Below are 20,686 nucleotides of genomic sequence, written 5' to 3'. Positions count from 1 at the left end.
AAGTAAATTTTAATTTTACTAATATATTTTTCTTAGCCCAACATATGCAAAATATTGTCATTCAACTTCAACATGTAATCAGTATAAAATTATTGATTATGAAAATGAATAGGCTATTTTATATTCTTTTTTTGTGCTAAGTCTTTGAAATCTAGTGTATGTTTTACACTCAGAGTACATCTGAATTTTAGCTAGACACATTTCAAATGCTTGATGGTACATGTAGCTAGTGGGTATGGGAACAGAGATGTTAAAACCTCCATCAGATTCAGGCTGGTAAATGACTGAGTGGATGAATTCATTCTCCATGATTTTTCTGCTCAAGCATCCTCAGAACCTCCAGGCAGAATTTGGGTCTCTCTCCTCCCTCCTCTGGAGAAGGCAATGGCAACCCACTCCAGTACTCTTGCCTGGAAAATCCCATGGATGGAGGAGCCTGGTGGGCTGCAGTCCATGGGGTCGCTAAGAGTCGGACACAACTGGGCAACTTCACTTTCACTTTTCACTTTCATGCATTGGAGAAGGAAATGGCAACCCACTCCAGTGTTCTTGCCTGGAGAATCCCAGGGACTGTGGGGCCTGGTGGGCTGCCGTCTACGGGGTCGCAAAGAGCTGGACACGACTGAAGCAACTTAGCAGCAGCAGCAGCAGCAGCCTCCCTCCCCACAACACTTGAGACATACTCCTCTCTGTAGAGGAGAAGAAACCAGGAAAGACAAGGGGAAAATCTGATTTCCTTCCATATTCTAATGGGAGCCCATGGTTGGTGCTTGGCATCTGATGATGAAGGAAGCATTGTGAGTTCCCATTAAAGACAGGGTTTAGTGGAGGACCACATACTAAAATGGCTTTCATGAAGCCATTAAAAATTGTGTCCTAGAACAAAGGTGTTTGAACTGTGTTTCTAAAGTTCTCTTCCCAGAATTTGAGTGTGGGAAAATAGTGGGGCTCTGGCCTTCCTTCCCTTCAACTAGAATTGGTTTGCTTTTGTCTAACTTACATACTAGTGTTCTGAATAAAAGTCTCATTAAAAAAAAAAAGTTTTCTGCAAAAATATTCGAAAGTCAATTTTAGAAGCATAGCGGTAAAGATAGGTGCAGGAGGCCAAAAGCCTGGATTGGCAGCCTGGGATGACTGCATTTCCTAAGGCATTGGTCTTGTTCATGCCTGGTCCTGGTTCAGCTTGCTTAGGTGGGAGAAGCTGACTTGGCCTTGAGAATGTCATGATCTAATGGGATCCAGGACTGCTATATATCAAGCTAATCGCAAACAAGGAAAGGGCCCTGGGCTAGGCTTCAGAAGAACTGAAGCCTAGTCTTGGCTCAGTCAGACTGGCTTGTGAGACTTCAGACATGGTCTTGCCTTACTCTGGGTCCCAGAATCCTCCACTGGGAAGCAAGGAGTTGAACCAAGATGATACCTTTGAGCTGTGACCTTCTATGATACATTCTTCAAAATAATCATTAAGTAATTAAGGTTTATGCATGTAACATATTGCTCATACTTCTTTAATACCATTTAGGTCATCTTGCTTTGTGCTCCAGTTAATTGTATCTGTGTCTAATGTCTGCCTTCTCCACTAAATATACATCCTTTGAGTTTGTGTCTGATTCATCTCAGTGTCCACCCACTGGGCCTGGCACAGACAGGCCTGAGCACACATTTGCCTTCAGTATATTGTGGAACAAAATTGCCTTAATAACCCATAACTAATATGTGTGGACGCGTCAGAGGCCAGGTGAGTTGAGGCTACTTTTATGGCATGGGTTTAGGAAGGGCCAATAAGGCCAAAGGAGAGGGAGACAGGTAGACAGGTGGAGTGTCTGCAAAGGCTTCTTGGAGGAAGAAGATAATGAGACAAAGAGGGTAGGAAGAGGGCACAACCCCAGATGGGCTGTTTCTTTCATTTGCTTTCCCTGAATGGGTGAATCCTTGGTAGACAGTGTACATTTGTGTTCACAAGCAGCTGAGAGAAAAGGTCACTGAACTAGGACATTTAGAAGTGAGACAATATATGAAAGGACTTGGTGAGGTTGGATAGAGGTCAGAGACAGGTTCTGGAGGGAAACGGTCCTGGATTCAAATCCTTGTTGTACCACTTACCTTGTGGCTTTTGACAAGTCACATGACCTCTCTTATTCATTCCTTAAACACATATTTATCGAAAACCTCTGGGCCAGGTATAGTGTCACATGCCAGTGATGCAGTGGTGAAAACAAAAAGACAAGCCCCTATCCTGATGTAACTAGCGAGGAAGATAAATCTTAAACAGGTAATGATTCAAAAGTACAGAGTGCTGTAAGAGTATATGACAGAGCCGTTTAGTTTCATTTTAAAATCGGAATGACAATACTGTGTACTTTGTGGGATTATGAGGATTCAGTGAAATGAGCAAGCCAAGAGTCTAGCAGATTGCCCAGGGTACAATGAATAAACATTACTTAATTTCTCCATTCACTCATGTTGTTTTCAAGTTATTCCCCCTGATAATTTTTCCTTCTTTCTCAAGGTCAAATGCTAAAGCTGATTCAGTTCCCCTAAAAGCGCAAGATGGAGACAGAGAGGAGGAGAAAGGCCCTCACTGGTCTCACCCCTGCCCTGATGTTTTCCAAATGGGTCTTTCCAGCCTGGTCCTCACTGAGTTCCAGCTTCTATAACCCACCAGTGGCACATAGGATCTTCTGCTCAGTCCTAGTCCCAGCCTCTTCAAGCTAACCCTAAATCTGAAAGTCTTAGTTGCTCAGTTGTGTCCAACCCTTTGTGACACCGTGGACTGTAGCCCACCAGGCTCCTCTGTTCATGGGATTCTTCAGCAAGAATACTCGAGTGGGTAGTCATTTCCTTCTCTAAGGGATCTTCCTGACTCAGGGATCGAACTTAGGTCTCCTGCTTTGTAGGCTCATACTTTACAGTCTGAGACAACATATCTGAGCTCTTTTTCTCTGATGTGGCTCCAGGGACTCAATTGTCTTGATTCCCTGGTCTTCCCTTTCTCAACCTGCCTGAGTAGAAATGGGAGTCTCCCCCTCCTCACTCTTCTTATTGCTACCCCCAAAGACAAACACGTCTCATTTCACGAAATGAGAACATGATGGACAGAACAGGAGATAGCAGAAAGAACAAACGGGAAGTGGCAAATGAAACAAATGTCTGGAGTTGCATCCTCTGATCCATTGTATCCTCCGATCCATTGTTCTTGATTCCCTCTAAGGAAATAACTGGATGGGGGGAGGGGGAACTAAGCACATGCCCAATCCCTTCAGGAGTGTCCTTCCTCTCAGATAGGCAGTACAATAGTTGTCCTGTTTGCCTCCAGGACATCTTTGCATCTTTGAGATTCTCCAAACCAGGTGGTACCCAGGTCTTCTGGCGTACTCCCCTCTGGGAAATTCTTTCTTCTTCAGCCCTGGTATTTTCCAGGAGTGGCTCAGCTTGCCCAGAGTCATGCAGCAGAGCCAGGATGTGAATCTAGTCAGTGTGACTCCAGACACCCTCCTCTTCCCTCAGTGCTTGTACACAGCTTGTCTGACTGCTGTAGGCAGTTACTTGTGTAATTCTGTGTTCCTTCACCTGCCCCATATCGATTTCTCTCAAGACATTATCAACAAGTTCTAATTACTCTTCATCTATATATTTCCCCTAAAAACTGAGCTCTTTGGGGGTATGAACTGGGTTGTTACAAACAGGGGCTCAGTAGATGTTAAATGAATGAATGAACATTGGCATTAAGAGTCTAGCAGGGCTTCTGCAAAGGGAGATGATTCTCTTTGTGAAGCTGGCCTGGAAAAAATTGTTAGAAGCCGAGATTTCTGTCCTCATTCCCTACTCAGCCAGACTTTGGGCAGCTTCTTAGTGATAGCTGTACTTGCCATTTTTGGACACCAGGGAGCAGCACTGATAGATAATACAGTCTAAACTCACAGATTGCTAAATTTTTCTGAGCAGATTTCGGACTCTTTAGCACACTTCTTCTGAAGATTCTCACTTTCCAGATGAAAGCTATTGGTAATCAGAAACCCTCTGGTGTAGAGAAAGGACAGCTAAGCTACTATAAAGAACACACATCATTCATTCATTCACTTTTATCAAGTACGAGTTCTGTACTGAGTATGGTCCTAGCCTGAGAGTATACAATGGTAAATGAAATGAAGTCCTTGATGAGCTCAGAAGCTAATGGGGAAGACAGATACTTACTAGATAATCATAATTTAGCTATTTAAGTACCCTAAGGTATAGCAGAAGACAGGAGAGACAAGGTAAGTCAAAGAGGGAGTCAAAGGAAGGAAGGTGACTTTTAAGCTGACTTTATTATTTTTTTGAGCTTTTGGTTCATGCTATACTGTCATCAGTGGTCAAGGCATGGCTGATTTATATTACTTGAACTGAGAATTGAAGGATGGGGAGGAAATCCCAAAGGAGAAAGAGAACATGACACAATTCATCTTAGGTTCAGTTTCTTCATCTGTAGAATAAGTGTAGTCTCTGACTTACCTAGCAGAGGTCTTGTGAGGGAGAGATAAGATAATAGATGTGAAAGCTCTTGCAAATAGTGGAATAGAGGCATAAAAATTGTTAATTAGTTTGATTTAGCCAACATCTGCCGAATGTAGAGTGATGCAAGGGAGATAATCTTGGTATATGGTAAAGGCTTGGTATATAGGTTTTAAGAAAACACTGAGGGGACTTCCCTGATGGTCCAGTGGTTAAGAATCTGCCTTCCAATACAGGGGACTTGTATTTGATCCCCGGCTGGGAAACTAAGCCTGTGTGCTGCAACTACAGAAGCCTTCATACACCTTAACTAGAGAAAATCCACATGTGGCAGCGAAGACCCAGTACAGCCAAAAAACCCAACATTAAAAAAAAAAAAAAAGACACCAAGATGAAAAAACAAAGCAAAACCAATCTCTTGGTTTCCTCCTGAGACTCACAATGTGGTGAGGGGCTCTTACGGAGGCTACACTTAGATGAGAACACAATGTAAGGTCAATTGAGGTGAGAGTCACAGCTTCTGATCCAGAAAGATCCATGAGGTCTCAGGTTTTTCCTACCTTGCTGTGCTGTGCTTAGTTGCTCAGTCGTGTCCAACTCTTCGCAATCCCATGGACTATAGCCCGCCAGGCTTCTCTGTCTGTGGGGATTCTCCAAGCAAGAATACTGGAGTGGGTTGCCATTCCCTCCTCTAGGAGGTCTTCCCAACCCAGGGATTGAACCCAGGTCTCCTGCATTGCTGGTGGATTCTTTACCAGTTGAGCTACCAGGGAAGTCCTTTCCTACCTTATAGAATATTAAAGCTGAACTGGATCAATAACCGGGTACCTACCCATCCTATAGTTGGGGAGACTGAGATCCAGAGGGAAACTAGCTTTTCTGATGTCACATCATGATCTGGGAGTCAGAGATGAGACAAGAATGTTTCTCCTGTTGTCCAGGCCATGGTTTTTGCTTTCAGACACCATTTATTTTTAATTGTGGTAAAATACACATAATACGAAATTTACATTTTAAGTGTGTTAAGTACATTCATATTGTTTGGCAACCAATTTCCAGAGCTCTTTTCATCTTGCAAAATGGAAACTATATCTTAAACAACAATTCCCTATCGTCCCTTCCCCTCAGCCCTAGTGACCACTATCCTACTTTCTGTGTCTATGAATTTCACTACTCTGCTGCTGCTGCTAAGTCGCTTCAGTCGTGTCCGACTCTGTGTGACCCCAGAGACGGCAGCCCACAAGGCCCCCCCAGTCCCTGGGATTCTCCAGGCAAGAACACTGGAGTGGGTTGCCATTTCCTTCTCCAATGCATGAAAGTGAAAAGTGAAAGTGAAGTCGCTCAGTCGTGTCCGACTCTTCGAGACCCCATGGACTGCAGCCTACCAGGCTCCTCCGCCATGGGATTTTCCAGGCAAGAGTACTGGAGTGGGGTGCCATCTCCTTCTTCATTCACTACTCTAGGAAACTTATATCGCTGGTGGTAAAGAACCTGCCTGCCAATGCAGGAGATGTAAGAGATGCAGGTTCAAGCCCTGGGTCAGGAAAAAAGATCTCCTTGAGGAGGCATGGCAACCCACTCCAGTATTCTTGTCTGGAAAATCCCATGAACAGAGGAACCTGGTGGGCTACAGACCATGAAGTCTCAAAGAGTCAGACACGCCTGAAGCAACTCAGCATGAGGCACGAGGAACATATATATTTAAATATATATATATTTATATATATTAAAATATATAAAAATATATATTATATAAGTGGAATCATATAGTATTTGTCCTTCTGTGACTAGCTTATTTCACTTAGCATAATGTCCTTAAGGTTCATTCATGTTGTAGCATATAGAATTTTCTTCCTTTTTAAAGCTGAATAATAGTCCGTTGCATATATACACATATATATAGTCATCCATTTATGGACATTTACTTGTGTTGCTCCCACCTTTCAGCTATTGTGAATATTACTGCTATGAAAACGAGTGTACAAATATCTCTTTGGGACCCTGCTTTCAATTTCTTTTGGCATATGCCCAGAAGTGGAATTGCTGCAGCATATGGTAATTCTATTTTTAGTTCCCAGACACCATTTTAGCCTCACAGGAAATGCAACAGGCTCCGAGAGTCTCAAGGTCTTGGTGTGAATTGGTAATAGACTCTTGCTTCCTGCCTCCAAGACCCCAGCTCTTTGTACCAAATGGGTTTTGCATCCATACCCCCAGAGAAATTACATGGTAGCTAAGAGAAATGATGCACTTGAATTTAAAAGAGCTGTATTAAGCTTGATTTACTTTCCTCTTTTGTGTTCTTTTACACAAATGAGTGCGCAGGCAGGTGGACTGGGTCAGGGAGAAATTATAAACTTATAGTCTGAGATCAATTTAGGCTACAGTTGCGCTTTATGTGGCCTATAAAGGGTTTCATACCTTTAAAGGGCTGAATCATTTTTTTGTCTTTAAAAATTTTTTTAATTTAATTTTTATATTGGTGTATAACTGACTTACAATGTTGTGTTCATTTCAGGTGTACAGCAAATATACACTTTGTTCAGTTGTACATATACATATATCCGTTCTTTTAGAGATTCTTTTCCCATAAAGGTTATTACAGAATATTTTTTTATAAATTTTAAAAATAATTTAAAAAATTTATTTTTGACTGTGCTGGGTCTTCGTTACTGTGCAGGCTTTTTTCTAGTTGTAGAGAGTGGGGGCTACTCTCTAGTTGCAGTACGCAGGCTTCTCATTGCAGTGGCTTCTCTTGTTGCTGAGCCTGGGCTCTAGGGCGGGCTCAGTAATTGCAATTTTGGGCTCTAGAGCATGTGTATTTGTGACTCAGTCGTGTCTGACTCTTTGTGATCCCATGGACTGTAGCCTGCCAGGCTCCTCTGTCCATGGGCTTCTCCAGGCAGGAATACTGGAGTGAGTTGCCATTTCCTACTCCAGAGAATGTTCCCCACCCAGGGATCCAACTTGAATCTCCTGCATTGACGGGCAGATTCTTTACCATTGAGCCGGTTGTTATAGAATGTTGAATAGAGTTCCCTGTGCTATACAGTAGGTCCTTGTTGATAAAGGGGCTATATCATTTAAAAGTCCAGACTTCCATCTTCTCTTAAAGATGATCCAGCAATACTGAGTCCACCTTCCTGCCTGCCCCCAGGGTGCCCCAGCCCCTACCACTCCCTATTGCTCTCATCTACTTCTGTCAATAAGATTAGCTATTTTCCCACTTTGCTGTTTGAGTTTAAGGCTATGAGTTTATCAGGGGCTTATCTTCTGTTAGGGCCAGTTTTCCAACATACAGTTGTTAATAAATATTTGTACAATCAAATGAATTAACTTATGTCAACCAGCTTTTGTGAGCACTTACTACATATAGGGCCTGTGACTGGATGGCCATTTCCCAGAGATGAATAAAGCACAGGCCCTAACGTCTGAAAAGTCATAATCCAGTGGGGTGGTGGAAGACAGATATGTATATGGTCCAATTCTGGACTTGAGGTGGTTGAGTAGAAGTTTCTGAGGAGAAGATCTTAAACTGTATCTTTCAAAAAATATATATTTATTCATTTATTTGCCTGTGCTGGGTCTTGGATGCAGCACGTGGGATATCCCATCTTTGTCGAAGCATGCAGGATCTTTAAATTGCAGAATGTGGAATCTAGTTCCCTCACCAGGGATTACTCCCCTGCCTTGGGAGTGCAGAGACTCAGCCGCTGGACCACCAGGGAAGTCCCTTGAATTGTATCTGGAAGAATGAGAAGTCAGCCTTGTGAGGGAGTTGATGGGGGGGCCCTGGAGGGGAAGAGAGTGTTTTAGGTAGAAGCCACAGTAGCTACCAGGTCTGGGAGGGGCTGAGATTCCATGTGCTTGAGGAACTTAAGACCAGTGTTACCGAAGTTTAATAAGAGAGTGGGGAGAGTGGTAGTAGATGACGTCGGAGGTGTATTTTTATATTAACAGCCTAACTCTTAAGCCCGGCAGCTGTTGGGCAAATCCGTGTTCCCGATCTTCAGAGGGCTTGCTCAGAACAGGTAGCTGGCTTAGCACGGTCAGGGTAGGGCCGGGGCCTAATCCCTTCTCCTGCCGCCGGTGCCAAGGACAGGGCAGGGCACAGAGCAGGTTTCAGTAAAGATCTGCTGACAGCACACTTGAGAAGAGAACAGGAAGTGCAGGCTCTGTTGAGGGAGGCCCAGACGCTTCTCCCTCTTTATAGGGGCACTCGTTCTCAAGTCGCTACCACCCTCAAGCCACACACAGAGCTGGGAGAATGAGATGCAGGGAGGAACCTACACAGGCCCTACCCGCAGAAACCTCAGAGGGGAGGGGGTAGGGGGACGGGTAGGAAAACGGGCTGAGAGAGTTAAGGGAGGGCATCCTACTTAGCTTGGATGGCGGGGGGAGTGGGGGGAAGCAGGTCAGGAAGGCAGATATGGGGCCCTTTGGCCATTTAGGAATGTGTGGGGCCATTTTACCTATACAGGTTTGGACGCTTCGCTTTGTTTTCTGGCATCATTCCTTCTGAAAACACTAGCAGGCCCCAATGAGTTTCCCCCCGGGGCGGGTCCTCGCTCTAATTCCTCAGCCCTCTGCAAAGGGGCAGGGCCTCCCAGCGAGCTCCGATCCGGGCCGCATAACCTAGCTTTGCCCACCAGGGGCCGCTGCACAGGGGTGACTAAGCGCGCGGGTTCCTAAGCTGCAGAGAGGCGGAAGCCGATTGGCTGCGGGGCGCGGCGAAAGGGGCGGAGCCTGGGATGCCGGCCGGGAGTAGGGGGCTGGGAACGCGCCCCCGGCTGAACCGGGCCGGGTCGTTGTGGCCTCGGGCAGTACCCGGCGGCAGTCGTAGTGTCCAGGCCCTCTGCCCTGCCCGGCTCTAGAGCTGAGGCGAGTGGATCGGCACCGAGGCCCGGAGATCCGGGCTACTGTCATCATCGTCGCCGCCGCCGCAGGCCTGGGTTACCTGAGCGACTTGCGTGTCAGGGCCAGCCAGCCCGTCCGTTTGCGGGCGGTTAGCACGGGAGAGACTCTAGTGGGCCAAAGGGAGGCTTGGGACCCGACCCTTGGCTGGGGAGAGGGATCCTAGAGGAGACTAGCGCTGGCCGGGAGAGCCCTCCGGGGTCTGTGGGCGCCGGACGGCTGCCTACAACAGGTTATTCCGGGATAAGCCCGGCGCTGGGGCGGGCCCGGGCTTCGCTGGGGGCCGGGCGGCGCTGGGCGGGCCTGCGGGAGAGCACGCCCCCGCCCGCCCCGGGCCCGCCCCGCGCCTCCCGCCGCACGCCCGCGAGCCTCTATCCCGGGCCTGGCCCGTGCGCGTCCGCCTGCTGAACCTGGGCACCGCCGGCCGGGGCACGGGACTGGGCGGGATCGCTGACCTCGGCCTTGGAGGCCTGGGATCCCCGAGCCACCCGCTCCCGCGGGGGCCTCGAAGTCGCACGCCCTCCCCGAACCTGCGCTGCTCGCGGATTCCCGGCGGGGCGAAGCCAGGTGCCCCCTTCTTCTCCTCCTTTTTCTCCCTCCCCCACTCCGGTGCCCGCGGGAGGTCCCGCCCGCTCACCCACTCCCCAAGGGGTGTAGCCGGCTGCGGAGCGGACAGCGGCTCCGCGGCCACCTTGTCCAAACTCTCCGGAAGCGGCTCGAGCTGACAGGGCACTCAGGCCGTCGCAGCTCCAGCGGACCCACAGTTGGGCCGGAGACGCCGGCCTTCCTCCCGCTCCCAAACTTGGAGCACTTGACCTTTGGCTGTCGGAGGAGGCAGACGCGCGGGTGGCTGGACAGCTGCGGCACCTCGAGGGCATCTTGCCTGGGGTTCCAGGACCGGGCTCCCGACTTTGCCTCTGAGATCCTGAGGTGTCTCCATCAGGCGCATGTTGACTGAGACCTGGAGTCATGGATGTGTGCGCTCGTCTTGCCCTGTGGCTCCTTTGGGGGCTCCTCCTGCATCACGGCCAGAGCCTCAGCCAAAGCCACAGCGAGAAGGCGACCGGCTCGGGCGCCAATTCTGAGGAGTCCACTGCAGCAGGTAAGGCCTTGCCACGGGCAAGAACTGAGTTGCCCAAGTGGGGAATTTTGAACAGTCGGTTCTACACTTGTGATTGATGGAGGACCCACTCATGACACTGCCAGTTTTTAGGAGTCCAGGGAGTTCTTTCCGTTCAGGAGCTATTGCTGATGTCTTTTGAACAACTTTCTTCATCCCTTCTCAGGATGTCTTTTGTTGGCAGAGAAAGACGGTTTGCTTCTGGCGCACCTTGGCCTTTCAGATCAGCGAGTCAAGACCCTGTCTCAGGACTACTTGTCTGGAATAATGGCCCGGGCAGATGATAAGTCTATTGCTCTTGGCCAGTTTCAGCACTTGGCAGCACAGGGGAGGTTGAGGCTACTTGGACTGGGCAGGGAAAGTCAGGACTGAGCCAGCTTTATTACTCTGTAAGTTAGTGTTGAGGCGTGCCTTGCTGTTCCAGTGAGTGTGGGAACCCTATTTCCTCCCTGCCCTTAGGTAATCTGCTGTCTCCTAGCTGTGCCCATTTGAAATATCAAAGCAGTTCCTTAGATGGAATGCTGTTTATCACTAGGGAGTTAAATGGACTTTTCTTGACATAGGCATGATATAATTCCTGGGACCACTTGTTGACTTACTCTGTTTCTTCTGACTGATGATGGTAGGAGTTCCACAATATTTTTGATCTGTGCTGCTTTTTCCTGTGTACTCATCGAGCCTTGTCAAAAAAGTAGGAGCCCTGGTGCTCTGTTGCAGGAAAAAAAAAAAAGCACCTTTAAAATTCAGTTGTTTTATACAAGGCTTAGAAGGAATCCAGTTTTTTACCCTCATGTCTCTCAGGCTGTCACTGGGATCTGCCCAAAGCAGTGGGCTGCAGAGTAAGGAGAATTTATAGCTGGATTCTTTTCTACGGATGGGCAAGCTCAGGTGAGGGGTAGCCTCAGTGAATACCCATTGATACAAGGAGGAAAAGGAAGTGTCATGGTGGCCAGGAAGTTTCATGGATGGATTCTGGGGCTGGCTTTGGTGGTAGACCCTTTCTTAGGTAATCCCCCTTTAAGTTCCTTGACTGGGCTGGGTGTGATTATAGGTACCTCAAGGGTTAACTTACAAATGAGGCCAGAAGTTGCCTTATGTATAAGCATGGCACCTAGGATGTAGCTTTGAAGATAGGACCTCCTTGCATATTGATCCTGTTTCTCCACACATTGTCTCCTTGGCCCCTGAAACTAACTGAAAGCTTGGTTCTCACTGGGCTGTGAAGGGGAAGACTAGTAGGCCGATGTAGGTCAAACTGTGAAGAAGACTTGAGGAGCATTTCTGCTGTCCCAGTGACATCCCTGTTTGTAACTAATAATATGTTCCTTTTTCACCCTAAAATATGAGTGCCTGATGTAAAATGAATATATATATATATATATATATTTTTTTTTTTTGGTCAGCGAGGAATAGTTCTATATTTTAGACACGTGCTAAAAGGGATGAAGTTTTGAATTTAGGCACTAGCTAGCTGTCAGGAAGATTTGTGTGTTTGTGTATGCCATAGGTAAGAGGCATTCCTCATCTCTCATAACTACCCCCTGAATGAAGCTTATGGAGACAGCCCTCTACACAATGTATTTTAGAGGCCTGGTTATGTTGATTATACTAAAGCTTCTCTTTTGGTTTTTTTCTTCCTCTCAGTTCAGAAATTACTTTCTGTTGTCACAGTAATATTGAACCCCAGGCAGGAAATCTTAGAGACCCAGGTGCTGGGAATGGCTATGGTTTGTGGTAAACTGGAGGCCCCAGCACTGTTGTCCTGGTAGGTTGTCCCTTTGCGCCTGTCTGGGGCTTTGTCTCCGACTCAGATAGGAACTTGTTTTTGCAGAGAGGTAGTCTGGGCTCGTGGATTCGGTTTGGTGAGGAGGTTTTTACACAGCCTTTCGATTCCCTCTGTATCCTCAGAACTCAGGAGTTTTACTTAGCCTTAAAACAGCCACTTTTCTAAGTCAGAGTCAACATATCTAGTCAATTAGTAGGTTTTCTAAAGTTTGTATGTTACAACCACACAGCTATTTTTCCCCATGAAAGTCTTGCAAATGCTCAATTAGAATGTGGGGCAGGTGGTATTATCCCTGTTTTTATTGTTGAAGAAACTGGGTCCTATGCTCAGTTTTCTAATCTTAGGACCTAGCCTTCTTCCAACTTCGCAGGCCCTGCCCTGTTAAAGGAGCACTAAGCAAGGGCAAGAGAATGTTAGTTTCCTCCTGGTGAGTTAGTGGGCCCTAGTGAAAGATCCAATAAAAGGGCTGTATTTTTCTCCTCTGGAGGGTCTTCTGCAGGGGCCAGAAAATTGCATTTTTTGTCTTGTTGGATGTATATGCCTATCATAAAGGTCTAGCTCTCTAGGGAAGGCAGTGCTCTGCTAGGAGAACTTACTGAGCTGTAGAGAAGCCATTCCTGTCACCTCTGGCTCTTTGGTGCCTGTATACCCAGCTGTGCTAAATTACTTTTTCAGTAAAGATCTGTGCTTGATGGTGGTGCTGCTCTGGGGCTGGCACTTGTGAAACTGGCCTGAAATTGATGCCTGGAACCTCTCTTAGTCTCTGGACCCCGTTGTCTCTAGAAACTCAAAATGTTCCTGCAGAATGTGTGTGAGGGGTCCCACATGAGTCTGGGGTTGTGACTGCCAGTGTTGGTTGAGGGCCTCTACTCAGAAACTGTGGTTTGACTCAGCAGAGCTAGAACAGGGCCTTGGAGGAAAGGCATCTAGGCAGTCTACAGAGTGCAGGTTGGCTTCTCAATCAACTGCTAATGGAGTGGGAGGCCAGAGTCCTGCCTGCCCACCCAGCTAGCTGCTGCTGCCTCCAAGGCTATAAATGGCCTGGCCATCTTGGTGGCTATGCTAATTTTAGCTGAGGGTAGCTCCCGGAACTGGATTAGGGCCAACAGCAGGTGGGTGGGGCTTGGCTGAGACTAATACTGGGAGATGGGCAGAGGGTCACTCTAATCCTAGGGCAGCTAGGACATCATCTGCACCTATACCTCAGCTTTGACAGTCATCCTTAACTAGGTTAATTTATTTAGCAAACATTGGACAGTGCCAGTTCATGTGCTCTTTATTCAGCAAATATTTGAGTGTCTGCTCTGGGCCAGGCTCTGTGTTTGGTGTTGGGAGTTTATTTATTTAAATATTTGTTTGTTTGCTTATTTATTTATCTGACTGCGCTGGGCCTTAGTTGCGGCACACAGCGGGATCTTTGATCTTTGTTGGGGCATGTACCATCTTTAGTTGCTGTATTCGAGCTCTTAGTTGCAGTATGCAAACTCTTAGTTGTGCCATGTAGGATCTAGATCCCTGACCAGGAGTGGAACCCTGGTCTCCTGCATTGGGAGTCTTAGCCACCGGACCACCAGGGAAGTCCCGGTGTTGGGATGAACAAAACGGACATGTTCTCTGGCCTCGTGGAGTTTAGAGTCTAGTGGGAAGATAGAAAATAAATAAATAAATGTAGTATCTTGTGGTAGGTACTGTGGAAGAAAACATGGAGTGCTGTGGCACAGAACGAGAGGAGGAAAGAGAGCTAGCTAAAATAGGAACCTAGTGCCTGGTAAGACATCAATAACATCACTAACATCAACAGTAATAGCAATGGACATTTTTTAGTGCTTACTGTGTGGCAGGCACTATTCCAAATATTTCTTTTAATTCTTAAAACCATTGTGTGTGCTTGGTATTATCTCTGTTTTATAAGTAAGGAAATGAAATCATAAAGAGGTCAAGTAACTTGTCCAAGGTTGTGCAGATAGTAGGGAATAGAGCCAGAGTTTGAACTCTGGCAGTCTGACTCTTCTCCCCACCTCCACCTCAGCCACTGGGTTATACACTCTTTCAAAACTTTGTGATAAAGGCTATAGTAGAGGTATAATATATACATACAGAAGGTGGGAAGCCCAGAGGAGCAAGTGACTAACCCTGCCTGGGAGAACTGGGGGAGGCTTCTCAGTTTCCTCCATAATTTTTCTCAGATCTTGGGGAGATAAAAAGTGGTTGCTTAACTCAAAAGTTTAGAGGTGGAAACATCAGTTAGTTCAACTTATTTTTTACATGTGAGGAAACTGATGTCCAGAGGGGCATCACACAGAAATTCCACAGTGGGTTATTAGTAGAACTAGACAAAGACCTTTGAGTCAGGGACCCAGGCTTAATCAGTTATTCAAACCACAAGTCCAATTGGAAGGAACCTAGGGCTACAAAGAAGTCTAGTTTGGGAGTGGGGGTGGGGATATGTATTTAGAGAATATTAAATACAACATAATACACAAGTTTAATGAAGCAAGCAGGGAAGACAGTGTAGGCTAAGGATTAAAAGAGCTCTGTGTGGGCTGAGCTAGGTTAAGGTGGCTGGGGAGGGCTTCCTGGAAGGAGGGGTTGGGCGGAGGCAAAAGAGAACTTGGTGGGGAGTAGCCTGACTTGGGGATTGCTGGAGGAAAGGGGGTATTGTAGACGTCTGGAGCACCAGTGTGAGCGCACGGGGTCTCTTTGGCGGCTGAACAATAACTGGGCAGAGTTGCTTCATAGTTGGCCAACTACCTCACATGAAAGCCAGTAGACAGGAAGACTGCAGTCACGTGTGATCTGTGGCAGTTCTGATAACTACTATAATTTTGAAGTAATGATGATTGTGTATAATATTTGGAGATGTCTTCACCAATGGTAATGTGGCATGGGAATGTCTGTAATTTCTGTTGGTGACAAAATCATAGGTGGTACTAATAATATTGTGGTTGGTTTTAATATATAATTGAAGGAAATGCTAACTTTCGGTAAGAGAATGCTGAAAATAAGATATAATTTCTTTCCCATTCAAATTCACAAGCCCTCCTGAATTCTTCTCATGGGCGCCTTAGGAATGTGGAGCCTTCATGCTAAGAACTCCTGTTCTCTGACAAGGAGGAGATGAGGTCTTACGGGGAGGGTTTCCTAGGTCTCCAAAGGACTTGTCTTTGAGCCCCAGGGGCCCTTCATTTCCTGTATTTCAAAGCCTTCATTTCCATACTGTATCTCAGGACTGAGATACAGTCCTGAGTGATTTCATGGGCATACTGTGGTATACTACCCTTTGTGAGAAATGATTCTCCAGGATACCCTGTAGCTCTGGCTGTCACACTTTTTGGGAGAGAGAAAGATACCAAACTGGGTCTCCAACAGAGCTTTCTTTATTTGTTACTGCTAATTAAAAAAAAAAAAAATACAATCTATGAAGATATACAACTAAATATAAAGAATAATGCATTGAATACCCATGTGCTACACCACAGTTTAAGAAGTCAACTAATAATAATACAGAGCTTTCTTTATTACCCCTGGATACTACATATAAAGTTCTAATGTAACACATGGCACATTGTACAGATGTTTGCTCTCTTGCAAGTATAAGCTCTTTGTGGAAGAAGGGAGGAGGGGTTGTACTTTGTCTATATCTGTTTTTATTGGGCCCAACCTAAAACCTCTATTAAAATTTGTTAGAAAAGCTGGAATCAGGGCCTGTTTGAATGGATTGCATTTTCTCTCTTCCTTTCAAAGCTTTTCGTATATCTTGGTACCCATTCTGGGCTTTTCCTCAACACTTGGAGGTGTTGCTCACCCAGAGCACTCTGTATTTTCACAGAAGCTCAGATCTGTTTTCCCTTTTCAATGTACTGTTTTATGTTATCCTTAACTTTGGAAGTAGGTAGAGCTGTTTTTATTATTATGCTTGTTTTTTTTTTTTGGCTGCACCACACAGCAGGCAGGATCTTAGTTCCCTAACCAGGAAGTGTACCCATGCTCCCTGCAGTGAAAGCATGGAGTCCTACCACTGGACCATCAGGGAATTCCCATTAAGCCTATTTTAAAGGTGAAGGATTTATAGCTGAGAAAATTGTGTTGTTGGTCACATAGCGAAAAAGTGGCAGGCTCAGAACCCTAACTCTGGGGATCAGTGTATCCAGCCCTTGTTTTTATCAAAACGCTTTATCTGTCAATATATCCTTAACCAGTCTGGCTTGCAGAGCTTAACCTCAATGATCTGGCCATACTGTGCTTAGTCGCTCAGTTGTGTTTGACTCTTTGTGACCTCATGGACTATTGCCTGTCAGGCTCCTCTGTCTGTGGGGATTCTCCAGGCAAGAATACTAGAGTGGGTTGCCATGCCCTCCTCCAGGGGATTGAACCCAGGTTTCCTGCATTGCAGGCAGATTCTTTATCATCTGAGCCACCAGGGAAGCACCAGTCTGGCCATAGCTGTGTTAACAAAGGTGTTTGAATAGTCTAGTCACCTATCACAAAGTGCTGCTCTGGAGGATGGTGGAGTCTATAATCTTATCAATCATGCTGCCCTGTTGGAGTTTTCTGTGTATGTGCCCCGCCTGCTTGATATAAACTCCTCAAGGGTTAGGACAAAAAACTTCTAACAAAAGGCTGCTGCTGCTGCTGCTAAGTCGCTCAGTCATGTCCAATTCTTAGCGACCCCATGGACTGCAGCCCACCAGGCTCCTCCGTCCATGGGATTTTCCAGGTAAGAGTACTCGAGTGGAGTGCCATTGCCTTCTCCGTTAGCAAAAGGCTAGGCGTGTGGTATACTTTACATATTGTAGAGGTTGTAAAACTGAACTGGAGGGGATTTATTGTCTGGTTCTGTTTCTACTGTAGGTTACTAGGCACTTGCTTAGAAATTGAAAAAATTTTCCTTTGAAAGGGTTAGATAAAGTTGAAGAAATAAACTTTACTTCTTTAGAAAGTTCATTGCTTTAGAATTTCTCACTTTTTGGGAATTCCTTGATGGTTCAGTGGTTAGGACTCAGCACTTTCACTGGTGGGGTCTGGGTTCAGTCCCTAGTTCTGATCTCTGGTCAGGGAGCTAAGATCCCTCAAGCTGTGTGGTGAGGCAAAACAAACAAACAAAAAGAATTTCTCATTTTTTGCTTTTGTTAAAAAAGTCATTCAGATCAGTTTGAGTGTAACAGCCTCACTTCACTTGGAAGAAGTTTGTCAAGGATTTTAAAGAAACCAGACTTTTATTGTTGCAGCCCTTACCAAGAGAATGCAGTTAAAAGTAGCTGGAAACTGTCTAATTGCAGAAAGGACTTATGTGTAATGGGGAGAAGAAAGTTGGGAATTGAGTGGGTGGGCCTGGGTAGAAGCCTAGATGAGATGATTAACTTTGGTTGTCAGAAGGATCTAAATTGGCCATGGTCAACAGACATAAATACCTGGATCTAGGGACGCTTCAGAATTCCAGCCCTGTGGGCCTTGTAGACGGAGAAGGCAATGGCACCCCACTCCAGTAACTCTTGCCTGGAAAATCCCATGGATGGAGGAGCCTGGTGGGCTGCAGTCCATGGGGTCGCTAAGAGTCAGACATGACTGAGCGACTTCACTTTCACTTTTCCTTTCATGCATTGGAGAAGGAAATGGCAACCCACTCCAGTGTTCTTGCCTGGAGAATCCCAAGGACAGGAGAGCCTGGTGGGCTGCCATCTCTGGGGTCGCACAGAGTCGGACATGACTGAAGCGACTTAGCAGCAGCAGCAGCAGCACCTCAGGTTTATGAGCCTGAAAAGTCTTGGTCAGAACCTGAGTGTTTTATGGTTGTTGTTGTTCAATCGCTTAAGTCGTGTCCGACTCTTTGCGACCCTGTGGACTGCAGCACATCAGGCTTCCTTGTCCTTCAGTATCTCCCAGAGTTTGCTCAGATTCGTGCGCATTGATGCTATCTAACCATCTCATCCTCTGCTGCCCCCTTCTTCTTTTGCTTTTAGTCTTTTCCAGCATCAGGGTCTTTTCCGATGAGTTGGCTCTTTGCATTAGGTGGCCAGAGTGTTGGAGCTTCAGCTCCTTTTGGTGGCACCTTTCTAATGAAAGTTACTTCTCTGAACCTGCTGCAATTCATATTTTACTTCAGGTGTACCCTCTAGACTTATATGGACTCTGGGTGTGGACAAATTAGACCCTTAACTCAAGGCTTACTCTAGGCCACAGGAACGCTGTTGATAATGTCTGGGTGCTAGTATTTCATTTCCGGCCTATACCCCCTTCCTTTTACCGGTTGTAACCACTTCCCTAGCCCCACCTGCAGACTTGAAATGGCTGACCAGATTGGTCTAGTCCCTACCTGTGTTGATGCATAACAAATTATCCTCAAATGTAGAGGCTTAAAATAGTCAACATTTATTATATTCAGTTTCTGTGGGTTGGGAATCTGGGTGCTGCTTAGCTGGGTGCCTCTGGCTCAAGGTCTCTCATGAGGCAGTAGTCAAGTTGTTGGGCTAGGGCTAAAGGCTCACTGGGGGGGCGAGTATTTGCTTTCAAGCTCATTTATGTTGTTGGTAGGCCTTGGGCCCTTGCCACATGGGCCTTGGCACTGGGCTGCCTCATGATGTGATAGTTAGCTTTCCCTAGGACAAGTAATGTAAGAGGGAGTGCCCTCTGTGGAAGCTGTAGTCTTTTCATCACCTAATCTTGCAATTAATGGGCCACAACTTCTGCCATATTCTATATGTTAGAAGCAAGTCAGTAAGTCTAGCATGAACTCCAGGTGAAAGTGAAAGTGAAAGTTTAGCCACTCAGTCGTTTGGGACTCCTTGTGACCCCATAGACTGCAGCCTACCAGGCTCCTCTGTACATAGGATTTTCCAGGCAAGAGTACTGGAGTGGGTTGCCATTTCCTTCTCCAGAGGATCTTCCCAACCCAGGGATTGAACCCAGGTCTCCCACATTGTAGGCAGACAGTTTACCTGAGCCACCAGGGAAATCCCTTGCTAAAAGAAGCCCTCACTTAAGCTTAAATGCGCCCTTCTACTCCCAAGGGATTATACAGTAGCATGAAGAGGGTAGGGATCCCTGGGGGCCATCATAGAGGATGCCTGTGACATCATTCTAGGGCTGTGATCTTGGGAACAGTGGCTTCTGGGTGCTGAGTCCTCTGAACTTTTCTCTGACTTCCTTTGCCTACTCCTTAGAGTCTTGTGGAGTCTTTCTATTCCCTTTGGTGGTATGTCTGGTTCATGTATGACTTCATTGCTTTGACATGTAGAGTTGACATGGCCCTTCTGTCTGTATTCCTCCCTTGTTTTAAACCCAGTTCTAAACTAGATTTTTATTCTAGGTTCTAGTCATGTGTCCCAACTCCTTGTCTGGTATGTTCATTTCTGGAGTTCATTGTATAGCCACTGACCTTGGAGCTTTCACTGCCCCAGTTTGGCTTTGGAGAGCTAGACATATTAGTGCCATTGAACTGGGACTTACACCTTGACAGCTGGAAAACTTACTCTGACCTTTTGCGTTGTTGGTGTTGGGTGCCAGGACTTCACATCCTAGTATGTCAGAGTTGGCAGGGGTTTTAAGTCCCATTGCTCCTAAACTCTTTAATTGAGATATGACAGGAACAGATTTGCCCAAGGTCTCAGTTGGGTCTATAATCTGATTTTGTCTAATTATCATTCACATGCTGTTCCCACTCTGTGGTGGAGACTCTTTACCCTAATGCAGCCGGTTTGGGTTGTTAGGAGGTCTGAGACCCATACAGAGGAGGAGCAGAAAGCAGTTCACAGTACTGTATAGTGTTCACAGAAATTGCACTGGGCAGATTGGGGCTATGTCAAGTCAGTGCTGCTTCTGAGGAGCTTTCCCTGCCTGGCTAGGGAGCTTTTATGTGAGGCACAGAAAAAGAAGCTCAGTAATGTCTGTGGCATATGGTGACTAATACCTGCATTCTACACTCCATTGGCAATCTCAGTTCAAAGCAAGGAGAGAGCTGTTTGTTGGGATGTACAGAGCAGACTTCCTGAAGGAGGTGGGTCAGAGCGCTGTACTAAGATTGTCATCGTTGTTTGGCTCAGCTTGTCACATTATATATAGATTTGGGGCCTCCACAGGCAGGGTAAATGTATCTAAAGCCCTGTGAAGTGCCAAGGGGGTGCTTTCTGAGCACTGAGAATTTGACAGAAGCCATGCCTCTTTTGGCACAACTTGCTAAGGCAGGTGAGACTTGGATAGGGATAGCTGTGGTCCTGTCGTGTTGATCAGAGCGCAGCAGATTTATGTCAATGAGAGGCCTGCAAGGAAAAACCTGAAATGAGTCAACAGTGCTGTACTTGCGCTTTCTGCTGGGGAGTTTGGACTGGAGATGGTGCAGGCTTTAAAATCCCTCTGCTACTGCTACTGCTGCTAAGTTG

The 20,686-nt window shown here is 46.3% G+C and overlaps 1 protein-coding gene across 5 annotated transcripts in view; it reads left to right on the top strand.

Annotated features, from left to right (window-relative positions):
- Positions 1-9,778: 9,778 nt before the first annotated feature.
- The window catches only part of STIM1 (stromal interaction molecule 1), a 204,484-nt gene continuing 193,576 nt past the window's right edge, over positions 9,779-20,686 (top strand). For 4 of the 5 annotated variants that reach the window (XM_086338458.1, XM_086338455.1, XM_086338454.1 and 1 more), the window contains exon 1: positions 9,779-10,507. In XM_086338458.1, coding sequence (XP_086194584.1) covers positions 10,379-10,507 — 129 coding nt within the window. In that variant the 5' untranslated portion in view covers positions 9,779-10,378. The remainder of the gene's footprint in view (positions 10,508-20,686) is intronic. The other variant, XM_086338456.1, reaches the window with a different exon arrangement.

Source organism: Bos grunniens, chromosome 15 (genome assembly GCF_055505025.1).
Source record: "Bos grunniens cultivar Pamir isolate PY7600 chromosome 15, Bosgru_T2T1.0, whole genome shotgun sequence".
NCBI lineage: Eukaryota > Metazoa > Chordata > Mammalia > Artiodactyla > Bovidae > Bos > Bos grunniens.
Note: the sequence above shows the minus strand (reverse complement) of the source record. Positions and strands in the feature narration are given on the sequence as shown.